At 42.8% G+C, this 16,981-nt stretch overlaps 1 protein-coding gene across 2 annotated transcripts in view; it reads right to left on the bottom strand.

Annotated features, from left to right (window-relative positions):
- GALNT13 (polypeptide N-acetylgalactosaminyltransferase 13) overlaps positions 1-16,981 on the bottom strand; it is a 556,185-nt gene that overhangs the window by 257,161 nt on the left and 282,043 nt on the right. For both annotated transcript variants that reach the window (XM_073647161.1, XM_073647160.1), the window contains exons 6-7: positions 12,107-12,224; positions 6,098-6,278 (exon numbers count right to left, since the gene is read on the bottom strand). In XM_073647161.1, the coding sequence (XP_073503262.1) occupies positions 6,098-6,278; positions 12,107-12,224 (299 nt within the window). The remainder of the gene's footprint in view (positions 1-6,097; positions 6,279-12,106; positions 12,225-16,981) is intronic.

Below are 16,981 nucleotides of genomic sequence, written 5' to 3' on the forward strand. Positions count from 1 at the left end.
GTACCTTCTGCTGCACCATAGTGACCATTGTCTGGTACCTTCTACTGCACCATTGTGACCATTGTCTGGTACCTTCTACTGCACCATAGTGACCATTGTCTGGTACCTTCTACTGCACCATAGTGACCATTGTCTGGTACCTTCTACTGCACCATAGTGACCATTGTCTGGTACCTTCTACTGCACCATAGTGACCATTGTCTGGTACCTTCTACTGCACCATAGTGACCATTGTCTGGTACCTTCTACTGCACCATAATGATCATTGTCTGGTACCTTCTACTGCTCCATAGTGACCATTGTCTGGTACCTTCTACTGCACCATAGTGACCATTGTCTGGTACCTTCTACTGCACCACAGTGACCATTGTCTGGTACCTTCCACTGCTCCATAGTGACCATTGTCTGGTATCTTCTACTGCACCATAGTGACTATTGTCTGGTACCTTCTACTGCACCATAGTAGCTATTGTCTGATGCCTTCTACTGCACCATAGTGACCATTGTCTGGTATCTTCTACTGCACCATAGTGACCATATACTACCCACCCACAGGGGGAATACAGGGGAATCGTGACAGTTTGTTCATCGTACACTGTCACATTTCAGCAGTCTGCTGCCACAAAGATTAACTGCAGACTTTTCTTCTGAGACCAGACAAACCCTTTAAATTGTACCAATAGCACCTTGTACAATGGCACAGGCAACTTAGGCCAGCCAGATAAACATATACCAATTATTGGACACATTCTCATCTCATGTTCATCCACAATATTGACATGCCATGGCATGCTTGCCATTGACAGACCTACTACAGCAGCACCACATGCAAATCACCCAATGGAGCAACTATGCAAAAAATGTGGATTAAAAATTATCAATGTATTGTGTCTATACATGCAAAACTAAGAGCCCAATTTAGTATTGCATTTGCGCTTTTTTTTCTAGCTTTTGGGGGGGGGGTTTGCCTGTTTTTTATTTGTACCTTATTCTTCTTTGAATTTACGCCTTTTTAAAGCCTCTTTTATATGCATTCGCCTATTTTTTGTTGTTGTTGTTGTTGTCCAATATGGCATGATTTTTGGCTGAATCATCAATTGCGACTTTTTTAAACCATTTCAAAATTTCGTGCAAATGTCCTCTATTTCCTGGAGTGATTTTTTTTGCATGTCAAATATTTGGGTACAAATTTTGCACCATTTAGAGAAACGTGAGACTTTTTATTTTAAAAAGTCACAAAACAGATGAAAGAAAAAAAATAAAGAGCATTTTTTATTTTGCATAATATTTATGAACCGCATGCAACCAATCTGAAAAATTTGTGCACAAAAAAAGCCATTGAATACCCCAAGCAAAAAAAAAAAGAAAAGCGACTTAAAAAACCTGTGTTGACTGAGCCAGCAGTCACGTGTAACATCCTTCTACTTTCATACACGGATTGCTATGTGATTGGTGACTGCAGACTTATGAAACCTCACATGGCACACAGTGGGGGTTGTTAGGATTCTCTGGTGCCAGTGCCAGGAGTGGTGTATTCAACTGCATTTGCATATTTCCAGTCACATTCCAACTAGACATGTCCAGCCTTACTCAATTCACTTGCAATAAGCGTCTAGTAGGCATGTGACTGCATGTATGCAAATTACTTGTAGTCACACTCCAGCCCACTCTCGGCACTGGAAAATCCTGACAGCGAGCCTACAGCACACTGTGAAGGTTCACAAATCTGCAGTCACATAGAGTGACTACAGACTTGAAACCCAAGCCGAGACAACCCCTGCTAGGACTCTCACAATACAGATTTGATACATTAGGCAGGGGTTACAATGGCAACCTTTCGATGTTCGCTTTGTGACACTGCTACATCACACTATTGTGAATTCGTGGAGGATCTTGGTTATGAGGAAAGATAAAAACAATTACATTTGTTGAGAGAAAGATGGACGTAATTAATTTGTACAATTACATAAGTGGCCCATGCAAAAAATGTGGTCAAAAGCTGTTTCACGTTGAGCTTCCTCAAAAAGACAAATGGGCACTTCTTCTGTCTGAAGAAGGAAAGGTTCAATCTCCAGAGACAAAGCTTCTTCTTTACCATGAGAACTATTCACCTGTCAGTTTATAGTATTTTTGTTCTGAATATCATGGACACTTGGGATTAGGAGGTAAAAATTTTCTCTTTCAGGGCAGATTGGTTCATATTGTACATAATGGATGGGCCTATACCCTTTCCTTTTATCTTTTCCCATGAATATTTCATGAATAATTGTCTTTTTCAGCCGTGCTTATAATCTATTGCAAGTGAATATGGTCGTGTTTTGACTTCTATGGTACTACAATAGTGACAAGTCAAAACCAATTGGATTTTTTTGAAACTTGATAGTTGAGGCTGCGGTACCTTGCGGGTCCCAATGCCACCCCATTCACTGGCATTATGGTGTTTATACAGCTAATCCTTGGCCTGTTTCACTGCCAAAGTCGATGTGTAGCCTCAGCCTAAGGGCAGGTGCAGACGAGTGTATTTGGAGTCCTATTGCGATTCGACAAAACATCAGATCGCACTTGGACATATGTTATCCTATGGGGCCGTGCACATGTCCGATTTGTTCCACGGATCGCACTCGGCCATGAAAGTCAACATCGGACTGCGTTCGGATGTCATCTAAGTGCAGTCTGATTTCCACGCACTCACAAAATGGAGAAGATGGAGAATTTTTTTTTCTCCATCTTTTCCTGATCCGAGAGAATCTGATCACACTATGATCATACTCGGCTAAGAGTTTAATCAGAGTATGATTAGCATAATTGGCTCGCTTCTCCGGATGAGAGACTCTATGGCCGTCTGCACCTGTCCTTATCAAAACCCTTAGCTGGCTGCAATATACATCACAGCCAGTGAGGGACCATAAAGACACATAAAGTATAAACATCTCCTGGCAGAATATCATAAAGTTATTATTATTTTTTATTTAATTTTTAAAGATAGTAATTTTGTACTACTTATCTCAGGATAATCTGAGGCAAGACAGGGGTAAGAAAGGGAGGCAGGAAGTTAGAGATGGATCAGAGTACAGCAAGATCTAACTACACAGAGGATGTAAAGGCCTGCAAAGGAGCTGTAGACACAAAACAGTAGGACATTTTTAAACGAGACTAGTTGCAAAGATACTGTAGATCCATTGTGGAAAAGAAAATAGTTTTTAGCTTCAGTTTAAGCTTAATTACTTATAAAATGCCCACAAGGGGTTTATACCATTTAGCACACTCAAATGCACCATAAATTGCTCAGCTCGGTTATATATTAGGGAGGAGGCTTTGCCCAAAGTTCTATCATGAGTTTTCTTTACCCAGTGCTAGTTCTTTGTCCTGGCCTGCTTTTAAACAGTCTGATCAAGGCAGAAAGACCTTTTTGACCCCTTCTAAACAGCCTTTGTTTCCCAGCAATTCATTCAATACTCAGATATATCATGCATATCCCCAAAGTGCAGTTTAGAGACCACGCACCCTTTGTAGCAAATTTTCAGGTATTTAAAGGGATTCTGTCAGGATGATTTTCCTACTGAAACCAATGGTATGACTGTATAGGTCCTAGTATAACATTAAAAATGACACCTGTCTTGCAGTAATCCGATATACCAGCGCTGAGAAATCAGGCTATGAAGTTATATGTTAATTAGCCTGGAAGTGCTTTGGGGAGTGTCAACATACAATGCACTTCCAATCTAATTTGCATGTGGCTTCAAAGCTCAATTTCTCAGCACTGGTACATCAGATTACTACAAGACAGGTATCATTTTTATTGTTGCAATCAGATTTATACAGCTATAACACTAGGTTCAAAGAGAAAAATCATGCTGACAGTTCCGTTTAAGTGGATTTGTATAAAAAAATAATAGTAAGGGTTTGTTCATTGAACTTCTTTTCCAGGCTGGTGAATCTGCCGAGTTTTTCAAGAGGAAGACGTTTCAGGAAACGCTGGTAATTTTTTTCCTTTACCATCTTTTGTATCATTTTTTGGGTTATTTCCTAGGCACTTTTTCAACGTTTTGAATAGTTTTTACCGTTTTCTCATGGTTTTTATGAGCATATGAACAACAAGTCTTTTTTTAAATAAAAATACTTGTGTTTCTTCTTTTGAGAAATTTCTGTGTGCTTTTTCAGGAGGATTTCGGAGCGGATACCATGGTGTACCTGTTAAAGGCAGCAAATAATGGTCTATAAGAAATGTTTCTGAAAATTTCCACATGAAGGATTGTTTATGCATTAACATCCGGGGAAATCAGTTTCTGCTTGACTAAATGCTGAATTGTTCATGTAATTGTGTTTAAATATTTCCCCTTTTCTTCACACTAATTAATACCGTCTCTCCTGTAACCTTCTTCAGAAAGCTTAAACTCTCCTTAACCTGCAGTAATTAAAATGCAATTAAACTGAAATTTATGCAGAAGCTGCCACAAGGTAATGGAGAATTATTAGATTTCTGCTTTGCACTTGAATATAACTGTAGGGAACAGTGAATATTAGGCGAGAAAGTTTCTTCAATACTTTAAAAGCAATCAGGGGACCTATTAGTCATTACTTTATCAGCGAGATGTAAATACTTATCCCTCATTATGCCATCATCTCAGATTAGTTATTCATCCAAGGTCCTGAAGTTCGAACAAACTCTCCTCCTTACATAGTAACCCAAATCACGGGATACATCTACACCCAGAAACTTTTTTTAAAGTAGCGGAAAATACTTTTTTTTAATGCAAATCTGCATACATTTTGTCCCAATGAGTCAAGAAAAGAAAAGTAGGTTCAATCCCCTTACAATTATCCAAATATTTTATGAAAAACTAGTCTCAACAATCAGTAAGTAATGGCACATCCCAACAAGGAAAACTCCTTTGATTCAAAATCCCATAGCAATGAGCTCCCTCTAGTGGTGGCAGCAGTTAACCAGAATTTTATTTTTAAATTCTATGACCCCGAGCCCCAATCCATCTAGTCTATCATTTTGTGCCCCAATCTTTATGAAAGGTACATTGGATTAGGATGCCTTAAACACATTAGGAGGCATGTGCTTCTTAAAGGGGTTTTCTGATTTTAGAAAATCCCATCTACGGCTTGGTTTAAAAAAGCAAATTGTGCTTTATTCCCCTTCTCAGTGTCTCCACCGCAGCTCCAATTATCTGTTTTTGTCTGCAGCACTGATGTCACATTGATAGCGCTGCAGCCAATCAGCAAGCTCACTTCCCGAGTAGAGCCTGTAACGTTGAGCTCACTGACTGTGCGCAAGAATCAGAATGTACTCCAGTACGATACTTTTGTGTGAAGATTATGAATAATGTGTCACCTGCTCTTGACCATGTCCTCTCCTACTAAGCTCCATCCCCCTTTCAAAAAGTAGGCAGAGCTGGCCGGAGGTGGCATAAAAAGGCCAAAAATTCGCAAAATTTTTTGCACAAAGCAAGAGATATTTTAAAGTGCTTTATACCAGAATTCTGCAGACTGATGAATTGGGACCTATGACTGTTAAAGGGGTTTTCTCTATACCATAAATACTTAAAATGGCAAAGAGCTTGTAAAAACAAGCAACTTTACAATTTACCTCTTATTATACATCCCCATTCTCAAGAAAGGAGGACTTTTTAATGTTATTGTTTGCTCTTTGTTGCCTATTTTACTGGCCACTGCAGCAGTCTATCACTTCAGTTGCAGCCGGTTTCCCAGGCAAGTAGTGCAGCACTTACAATCTCCTTGCTATAGAACTAGTAAGCGCTGTTCTGTAGGATTACCAGATCCAGTCGGTTTTAGTGCCTCTCTTCTCTATAGATGCTGCAGAAACAAAGATGCAAACTGTCAATCATTCAGGAGCGCTCGACCCCAGGAAAGAAGGAAGGCGGGAGGCTGAAGTTGGAAGATGATGAGAATATGCTTCTAAGGGAAACCGAGGATATTTGGGAGTTACGAAACCAGGATACCTCAGCAGGTGTTGGCAGTTTTGGGGAGTGTCGGAGCCAAGATGGAGATATTTCCATTTCAAGATTGGAATAAGCCTTTAACTACTTTATATTAGGTCATAAACAAACTTGAATTTCGCACCATTTACCTGGAGATATGATATAGAAGAAATCTTTAAAGTCGTCCATCCACACCTCTGCAAGTCTTCTGTTGTTTTTGTTGATCACATGACCCGTTCCTCCAGGAAATGTATAAGGAGTCGCTTTCCGAAACACATGGCCGACATGAGAACAAGTGACAATTTCAAGCGATCCGCCGCACTGCCAAATCTAATGAGAAAAACATAGGACAAAACATTTTTTTTGTTAACAATGTTGCAATATTACAATATTATACTTCCCACATATTGCTTAACATTGTAACATCCCCAAAGACATAACAATTCAGGTGAACGTTGTATTGTACGTGGTGATGCCCCTGACACATTCTTACAATGTGAACTGTGAAGTTCTAAAAGGTTTTTCCAACCTTGTGAATTTTCTTTAAAAACAGCTGCCTACAATGTAAAATAACTGAAGGAGTAATACTCACATTCCCAATCCCTGCCGCTCCTGTGCCGATGCTTCTTTGGTTTCCCGCCAGTCTCTATTTATAAGGAACCAGGATAATGTGGCGTGTTGACATGTGAACACTTCAACCAATCAATACCGACACCACTGAGGACTTCAGAGCAACTTCAGAGATCTCAATGGTTTCTCGACTAGGTATAAGTCTTGCAGTTCTATGCCACAAATATTTAATCTTGATGCTCACAATTCGAGTCAACGTTGGGGGGTTATTCTCGTAAGAGTTATCCCCTTTTCATATATTAGGAGTTGTCCAGTTGGGAATTATCATGTTGAGATTATGAGTTCCTTACCAGTCGCTACAAGCAGGGCTGGCTCCAAGTGTACTGTATGTAATAGTGGAGAAGGACGTAGCCTTCCCTTGGCACTGAAGTAGTTAAAGGAAGTGTTCCCGTAGTTAGACCTCTCTGAACTGTTGGTAGGCCAAGCTAAGGGGTAGCTTTAGTGGTCCAGTCAGTAGAGTAGGAGGGGGAACTTAGTACCCTGATCAAGCCTTGAGTGTTTATAGAGCTTGTTCCTGGCATAATTCCTTGTGGGCTGCAATACTTGTAATCAGCCACAAGATGCCGCTGTTCTGGGTGCAGATGTCAGGTTGAGTCTGCCAGCAGTGTTACAGACAGTGATGGGGTTAATGGTGTGTGATGACAGCCCACAGAGGGTGGGCACATTAGGAATCTCTGCTTAGTTTCCAGAAGCAGGAAGTGATGAGTAGTAAGAGTTAAGACAGTGAACCGTACGGGCAGCCTGACTATATGGTGGCTGCTAGGGTAGACGGGAGCTCCATACCCTCAGACAGTGGGGTCACCAGTGTAAAAGTCTCCCTAAGCAAGAGTCCTGTTAGCCGTCCGGAGAAACTCAACAGAGGTACTGAGGACCGGGGCACTTCTAGTCTGCAGAAAGCAGAGGAAGATAAATAGGACTCCAGGCTAAGAAGTGGGGGAGATATCGGATCCGGAACACTGTTGGTATTGCAGAAGAGTCTCTTGGGCTAGAGATTAGAGTCACAGAGATGCTTCACTTAAAGAGGGAACCAGGGCTGAAGATGTTGCCATCGCCTGTGAGGGAGATAATAACCTGTCAGCGCCTGTAAGGGAGATATCTGACTGTAAATATTGTACATACTCCTCTTCCCAAAAGAAAGTCCAAGTTATGGTTAAGAACCTCGTGTCCTCTGAATTTATTGCTGCCCTGGTCCCAGAAGAGAAATGCCTGGAGACAGCCGCGATCGGATAGTTTGAAGTAAGTGGAGAACACCACATACGCAACCACACATCAGAGAGAGGACACGAATTGTCTGTAGGGTGCCAGAGCGAGCAGGGGCTGCAGCTCGCCCACGACTATCTCGCTGAGGCACCTTACATGTATGTGGGTCATTACAGAGAGCCACGGCAAGCCACCGAATGTAGGGCATGTTGACCCAGATTTCCTTGAGCCTTACAAACAAACTGGATCCTGCCATATGCCCCAGTTTGACAGAGGTTAAAGGGTTGTTTCCAAAATAGCAAGTTATCCCCTATCTATAGGACTTGCTGATTGCTGAAAGTCCAACTACTGGAACCCCCAACGGTCTTGAGAAGTGGGTTCTGCAGCCCTGTCTTGGATGGTGGTGCGCAGGAGCCAACACAGACAGAAGAGGGCCCCTTTGCAAGAACAGTATATGGGCTCTTTGCAGTCCAATAGCTCATCACAATGCACAATTCTACCTGCTTTGGAGGTGGTAATGGCCCCCTTACCTCTTGGACCCCTTGTGAGGCTGCACAGATTGCACCAATGGTATATCCGTCCCAGGTGGTGCACATGCTTGAACTCTGCTCACTTAATTGTCTATGGAGCTGCCAGAGAAAGCCAAGTACAACGCTGACCTATTTAATGCAGTCCCATAGACAATGATTGGAGCGAAGGTTGAGCATGCGCACCTCCACCCCATTCAAGATGGGCACATTCTTCAGATTACTGGGGCTCCCAGTGGCTGGAACCCCAAGTTATGCCTTATACTTTAACGCCAGTCAAACCAGGGCATATGCTTGGGGGAAGAATGTAGAGATATTTGGGGCAGAAAGGAAACACATTTGGGGGCAGAAAGGAGTCACATTTGGGGGCAGAAAGGAGTCACATTTGGGGGCAGAAAGGAGACACATATGAGGGCAGAAAGGAGACACATTTGGGAGCAGAATGGAGACACATTTGGGGGCAGAAAGGAGTCAGATTTGGGGGCACAAAGGAGCCACATTTAGGAGCAGAAAGGAGACACATTTGGGAGCAGAAAGTAGACACATTTGGGAGCAGAAAGGAGACACATTTGGGGGCAAAAAGGAAACACATTTGGGGGCAGAATGGAGAGACAATGGAGGCAGAATGAAGAGATAATGGGGGGGCAAAAGAGAGACACATTTGGGGGCAGAATGGAGAGACATTTGGGGGCAGAATGGATACACATTTTGGGGCAGAAAGGAGACACATTTGGGGGCAGAATGGAGAGACATTTGGGGGCAGAATGGAGAGACATTTAGGGGCAGAATGGAGAGACATTTAGGGGCAGAAAGAAAACACATTTGGGGGCAGAATGGAGAGACATTTGGGGGCAGAATGGAAAGACATTTGGGGGCAGAATGAAGTGACATTTGGGGGCAGAAAGGAGACACATTTGGGGCAGAAAGGAAACACATTTAGGGGCAGAAAGGAGACACATTTGGGGGCAGAATGGAGAGACAATGGAGGCCAGAATGGAGAGACAATGGAGGCCAGAATGGAGAGACAATGGGGGGAGCAGAATGGAGACACATTTGGGGGCTAATGGAGAAATGGAGACACATTTGGGGGCAGAATGGAGAGACAATGGGGGCAGAATGGAGAGACAATGAGGGCAGAATGGAGAGACTTGGGGGGCAGAATGGAGAGACATGGGGGGGTTCAGGATGGAGTACATATGGGAGCAGGATGTGGGACATTATTACTGTAGGGGCTAATTAAAGAATCATTTATCACTCAGACATTGTGGCAGAGTAAACTGATTTGCTTGGAACATACAGTAAACATTATATTCATCATTAACATGGCGGACACAGGAAAGAACTGACTTGAACAAACCCAGAAGTCACACAGTGCGGTATGAACAAGCTAACAATTTACACAGCACCATATGCTGTTCCTCGAGTATAAGCCTGCAGCTGTTGTATCCTCCAAAAAGCCCAAATTTTATGGAACACGCCCAAACCACCTCTTTGCACGCAAATTGTCCAGAAAAATTCAGGACTGTTGGGAAATATATAGAAAGTTAGTAGAATTTTGAAGTTATCATCAACTTCATGTTTCGCAAATCTGTGTAGCTCTGAGAATAGGGGTCTGGATGAAGTAGTCGCCACCCAGCCCTGATTCCTGTGGAGGCTGGATGGTCTCTCTGCCATATAAGATGGTAGGTGGGGGCCTGTTATAAATTTTACATTAGAGCCCAGGAGCTTATATTTTTGCAGTGTAGGACGGTCCATGTGGCTCCCGGTTCATATAGACTTCTCGATTCTCATATCAGGAAAGGTCAGGTACATGCGTATTGACATTTCTTATGTAATTGAAGCGCAATCAGCTGGTTATACGGATCCGATACTTAGACAGACAGTAAGGAGAGCGATATAATTGTGCATAATACAAATGTTCTATCAAACAAGATTAGAAAGCGACTCTTTAAATTAACACAACAAATCCCCAATTAACCTAACACATTCTCTCTGAATATTCATGAGGTGTTACTTGATGAATGGTAAACGGAAATTTCTTCTTCCGAGCTGCTTGTAAATGTTTTCTTGTATACTAAGATTAATTAAGACTTCATAAGAAATCAGCAGAAATATGTTCATAACACAGCAATGGCGGCAGTGGTAATCCGGCTAAGATGCTTATGTGAGGCCTCTGATGTCCTTCTGTACCATGCCTTCACTCGGGGACAACGTGAGTCGTAATTTTGTGATGTTACGACGTGTGCCGCAACTATATGGCACACCGTAAGATCTGAGGCTTGGACGGACATACTATTGGTGCAACCTGGGCTGCCGCCCCGGTGGCCGAAGAAATACAGAGGCCACTTTCACCTCCAAAGCAGGCGGAATTGTGCATTAAGATGAGCTATTGGACTGAAAAGACCCCATATATTCATGCACAGGGACCCCCTTCTGTCTGTGTCCACTCCTGGTCTGTGGCCTAATCATGTTGGAAAGCACAACCTGGAGTTAAGAGGCCGAAGAGCATGTACGCGACGGGAGAGGGGAAAATAAGAGGCGAGGAGGACTGCGAGAGCGGTGGGACAGGTGAGGGGTAAGGTGACCATTATCATTATTTTTTTTACCGTTTGCCTGGTTCTTTACTATTGAGCAAAAGATGATTGACAGGTCTCTCCAGTGGGGGTACTTAGCAAGAGACCTGTCAATCACCTGAAGCTGGGCAGGGAAAAGCCGGCACCAGGTTAGCCTCATCTCACCACCCTATGGTCCCCGGCCAGAACTTCTGTGATTTCTCTGAAACATCTGAGCGTTTCAGAGAAAAATATACCTGGCTGCAATCATACAGCCAGTCTTTGATGCCAGTGTTTGGTGAGCATGTATCAGCAGACAGGTTCCTTTTAACAAACCCAGGATATTCTACTATGGGTCATATGCATGATATGAATCCAAGTCAACATAGTAGGTACAATTGTTTAGGTTCTCCTATCTGCTCGTTGGTAACTACATTGACTTATCGGTGCATTTTTGGCAATCTGATAAAGACCCAACATTACATTTGATGGAACCGGGAAAAACACAATTTACACAACTATATCTAGCAGAGCAAAGATAGTCAATGCGGTTCAGCTAAGTGTGTCACACAACGTATCAGCACAGTTTAAAGGGGTATTACCAGAATTAGGGCAGAGACAGACTGCCGTATGTCTCTTGCAAGGATCGCATTGTTAACATTGTACTGGCCCGTGGGCTCTCCTGACTTGAGCTTGACAGCTGCATAGAAATCCATCACGTTGTCATGCTCAGGTCAAGAGAGGTGCCGGCCAGTCCGTTCAGTGCAATGTGATCATCGCACGAGTTATACGGCAGTCTGTCTCTGCCCTTAAACATTACACAGATAGGGATCTGAATCTTCGAGAATGGGGCTATGCAAAAAGAGCACCATCTTGAATGGAGCGGCGATGCACACATTCGACCTCTACTCCAATCATTGACTGCTGGAGAAAGCAGAGTACGGCACTTGGCTTTCTTCATCCATCCCCTAGACAATGAATGGAGCGGAGGTTGATCATGGGCATCCTCCCTCCATTCAAGATGGAGCTCTACAGAGCTCCGCTCTCTGGGACCCACAGCCCTGTTCTCCTATGGGGATAACTTTTCCAATCTGAAAATATCCCTTTTAATGTATTATCTATCGGCAGGTAAACTCACTGTGTTATTATCACTCACAATTTCACAAACAAAACTAATCACAATTTCAGAATTGCAACATTTATTGGTATAGACGACCAAATCCGAATCTATAAGGAAACACATACTTACTCTAAAAGACATTTCCAGATTTTCTCCGCCCCATATGTCCATTCCTGAGTCATAACTTCCTAATTCTTCAAAGTAGTTTTTGTCAATGGAAAACAAGCCACCGGCCATTGTAGGCGTCCTGGAGAAAATAGAATATTTAAGAACCTGACTCGAAAGTATTAAGGGCTTGTTTACACTTTGTGTTTTTGCAGCATTTTTACCGCGCAAAAAAAAAAAATGCAGCGTTTTACAGTACTAGCAAAGTGAATGAGATTTCTAAAATCTCATGCACACGTTGCTTATTTTTTCTTTGCAGATTTGAAGCATCAAAGCATTTTTGTAAATCTGCAGCATGTCAATCCTTTCAGCGTTTTTGCAGTATTTTTCAACCATTCCAACGAATGGGAAAAAAAAACATACTTAAAAAGATGTCAAAAACTTGTGTATTTTATGCAGCGTTTTTCCTTCCAACATTCTGTTTTACGCAACATAATAATAATAAAAAGAATAATAATAATAATATTTTAATAAAATCATAAAGAAATGTGAAAACTTCAGAGCCTTCTTTTTTCATTCCAGCAGAGGGCGCTAGTGTTGAACACATCATTCGCCCCTGCAGGCAGAATCTTTGCGCCGTCGCCATCTCTCCGGTATTTTTGCTTTTTAAACAAAACAACGTAGAAAAATAACATCTCCGATTCAATGAAATATGATGCCCATTCAGATACAATGTATTGACAGGTGAAGATAAATCACTCACACTTTTAGAAAAACAAAAGTCGTGTCTTATATCCAGACAGAAAGAAAAATAAAAACTGGTTTCTTGAAGAAAAAAAATCTAAACAATGGAAGAGTAGAAAAAAAAATATTTTAAATTCAGACAAAATAAAATATTATTCACTCCCTGCGTCTCGTTTCTCATTAGTCCCTGGACAATAGAGGGTCGGAGATCCTGTTATCTTTCTATTTGCAAAAATTCTATATTTTCAGAAACTTTGTAATCTAGAAAAATACAAAAACTAAACCCTGTATATGATAATTCTATTTCTCAGACTCGATCAATTTTCCTTCTCTTTCCATCGGACTTTAAAACAATAAATTTAATCACGAGAGATTTTGCTTTTTTTTTCAGGACCTGGACTGACCTAGGGAAGAATCTACATGACATTCATATAGATTCATAGAATATGCCATAAATGCTTGATTGGTTGAGGTCCAGAGATCCAGTTTCTTGGACTGCAAAAAATCCTATATCTGTCTACGAGATTAAATGGAATCTGTCACCAGGTTTTTGCTATGCAATCTGAGAGCAGCATGATATAGGATTCCAGTGATGTATCACTTACTGGACTGGTTGCTTTAGTTTTGATGGAATCCCTGTTTTCTCTGTTGTGAATTTAGCAGAGGTCAGAATTTTGAGCTGTGTATAACCCCGCCCACATCCCTGATAGGCTGCTTCTAGTGTTCATTGTTAGCAAGCTGCCAATCAGTGATGGGGTTACAAAAATTAACCAGACTGCTGTGCACATAAGACCTAATCCTCTAGTTATAATCTCCGGCTGATAAAACACTGATTGCCCGTGGTGTACTGCCAATGGCAGCAGCCCACATGACTGCTATGGGGCCCATGACCTGGGGGGAGGCAAGTGTCACCGCCCACCCTCCGCCTCTCAGCGCCCGCAATGATGATGGGGGAGGGAGCGTCAGCAGATGCTTCCAAACCCATCATTCTTCTTCGGCGTCTGACGCATTAGAGCAGGGGGAGCGATGATGTCATTTCAGAGCGTCTGCTGTTCTGAGATGTCTGGCGCTTTACATCACACACTCAGGAGACCAGAGCATTGGGTGGAATGAGGGGTGAATATTGTATTTTTTTTAAATCAGTGACTATTAGCCATAATAGAGTATGGAGGACCATGGGGGGTGCATTATATTGTGTGGAGGACCATGGGGTGCATTATATTGTATAGAAAACCATGGGGGGTGCATTATACTGTATGGAAGACCATGGGGAGTGTATTATATTGTGTGGAGGACCATGGGGGTGCATTATAGTGTGTGCAGGACCATGGAGAGTGCTTTATATTGTGTGGAGGACCATGGGGAGAGCAATATATTGTGTGGAAGACCATGGGGAGTGCATTATACTGTATGGAGAACCATGGGGAGTGCATTATATTGTGTGGAGGACCATAGGGAGAGCATTAGATTGTGTGGAGGACCATGGGGAGTGCATTATATTCTATGGAGAGCTATGGGGAAAGCATTATATTGTATGGAGGACCATGGTGAAAGTATTATATTCTCTGGAGAACCATGAGGAAAGCATTATATTGTATGGAGGACCATGGGGAAAGTATTATATTCTATGGAGGACCATGGGGAGTGCATTATACTGTATGGAGGACTATGGGGAGTGCATTATTTTGTGTGGAGGATCATGGGGGTGCATTATACTGTATGGAGGACCATGGGGAGTGCATTATATTCTATGGAGAACCATGGGGAAAGCATTATCTTGTATGGAGGACCATGGGGAAAGTATTATATTCTATGGAGGACCATGGGGAGTGCATTATACTGTATGGAGGACCAAGGGGGTGCATTATATTGTATGGAGGACCATGTGGAGTGCATTACATTCTATGGAGGACCATGTGGAGTGCATTATATTCTATGGAAGACCATGGAGAGAGCAATATATTCTATGGAGGACCATTGGGAGTGCATTATATTATATGGAGGACCATGGGCAGAGCATTATATTATATGGAGGACCATGGGGAGTGCATTATATTCTATGGAGGACCATGAAGAGACCATTTTATTATATGGAGGACCATGGGGAGAGCATATTATTCTATGGAGGACCATGGGGAATGCATTATACTATATGGAGGACTATATGTGGTCCATTATACTATATGGAAGGCCATGTGCGGCCATTATATTGTATGCAAGCAATTATACAGTGTGTGAAGGTTTGTATGAGGTCCATTACACTGCGTGGAGGGCTGTGTGGGGCCATTATATTATTTGTAAACCCATTATAGTGCATGGAGGGCTGTGTAGGGGGTTACAGTTGGGAGATCATACTGTGTTGGGGTCACCATTCATTTCCGGGGGGCTACAGTAGGGTCATTATACTGTACATGTGGAGGCTAATATGGAGGAATTCATCATGGGGGTTTCATACTGTGTCTGGGGGGCACTTTTATTTGCATCATACTTTATGGGGGTAATGAAAAAGGAATCTAGGGCTTCAGCAGGAGGAAAATTACTTTGTAAAGGCCGCAAAGTTGTGAGATCTGCTCTTCTGTGACCCTGACAATAATTTTTTTATTTTTTCTTCGGGTGGGGGGCCCAATTAGAACTGTTATGATCTGCTACAGGGACTAAGGAAAGACAGGAGAACTGTCCCTACAATAGAACTAAACTAGATCCCTACGATGTAACGGGGAACCTGATCCTGGGATCAGACCCGCTAAAGTCCTCGGCTAGTCTGAACGAAGACCTATAGATGTGAGGGAGGGATCCCTACAAGAACTAGGGACTGGGATAAGTTGGACACCTCCTAGCAGAAATAGTAGCAGTCAAAGACAAACACACAACAAAAAGCATAGAGGTCAGAAGACCTAGCAAAACTAACAGAGAACGGCAACAGAGCACCAAGCTAGCTCAAGAGTAGTAAATACAATGAAGTCCAGCAAGACCAGGAGGGCGGAGCCGGATTAAATAGGCAAAAATGGTCATGTGACCAGCAAACTAAAAAAAAACTAACAGGAGAGTTCTAACAGTACCCCCTCTTCTAAGAGGATCCTCCGGATCCCCTAGGCCCAGGCTTAACAGGAAACCTCCTGTGAAACGCTCTGACAAGTCTGGAAGCAGAAACATCATCCGCCCTCACCCATGAGTTATCCTCAGGTCCGAAACCCTTCCAAGCGACGAGATACTGCAAACTCCCTCTATACCGTCTAGAATTTAGGATGCGGGAAATTTCATATTCCCCGTCCTCCACCACCGGAGGAACAGTGGCAGAGGCGTCACCATCAGACACATCAGTTTTTTTCAACAGAGAAACATGAAACACCGGGTTAATCTTCCAGGACGTAGGAACCTCCAACCTAACAGCAGATTGGTTAACTATCTGAAGCACCTTAAAGGGCTCTACGAACTTGGGACCCAATTTTTTAGAAGGAATCCTCAATCGCAGATTCTTAGAGGACAGCCAAACCATGTCACCAACAGCAAACAAAACCTCTTGCCGTTTCCTATCAAAGTACCTCTTAGATTTTTTGTTAGCCTCCTGAAGATTACCACGCACATCCGTCCAAACTCTCTCCAAATCACCGGAAAAACTCTCCTCCTCAGGCACAGCCGAAACCAATTTGGAGAATGACCCAAAAGACGGATGTCTCCCAGAACAACAAAAAAAAGGCGAACACCCAGCAGAAGAGGATGCATGGTTGTTAAGAGCAAATTCAGCAAGTGGCAGAAACTCAGACCACCCCTCTTGATTGTCTGCCACAAAACAACGCAAGAACTGCTCAACATCCTGGTTCTTCCTTTCTGTCTGGCCATTAGACTCAGGATGATATCCAGATGAAAACGACAAATGAACTCCCAACCTGTCACAAAAGGCACGCCAAAAACGAGCCACGAACTGAGGTCCCCTATCAGAAACAATGTCAGTAGGAACACCATGTAGTGTGACAATTTCCTTGACAAAGGCCTTAGCGAGTGTCTTAGCGCAAGGCAGTTTGATGAAGGGAACCAAGTGACACATCTTGCTAAAACGGTCCACGACCACCCAGATGACCGTGAAACCTTCAGAGGGGGGGAAGGTCAGTAATAAAGTCCATAGCCAGATGTGCCCAAGGTGCACTAGGAACCTCC

Source organism: Phyllobates terribilis, unplaced genomic scaffold (genome assembly GCF_046119375.1).
Source record: "Phyllobates terribilis strain yellow unplaced genomic scaffold, ASM4611937v1 Scaffold_9__5_contigs__length_417890890, whole genome shotgun sequence".
Taxonomy (NCBI): domain Eukaryota; kingdom Metazoa; phylum Chordata; class Amphibia; order Anura; family Dendrobatidae; genus Phyllobates; species Phyllobates terribilis.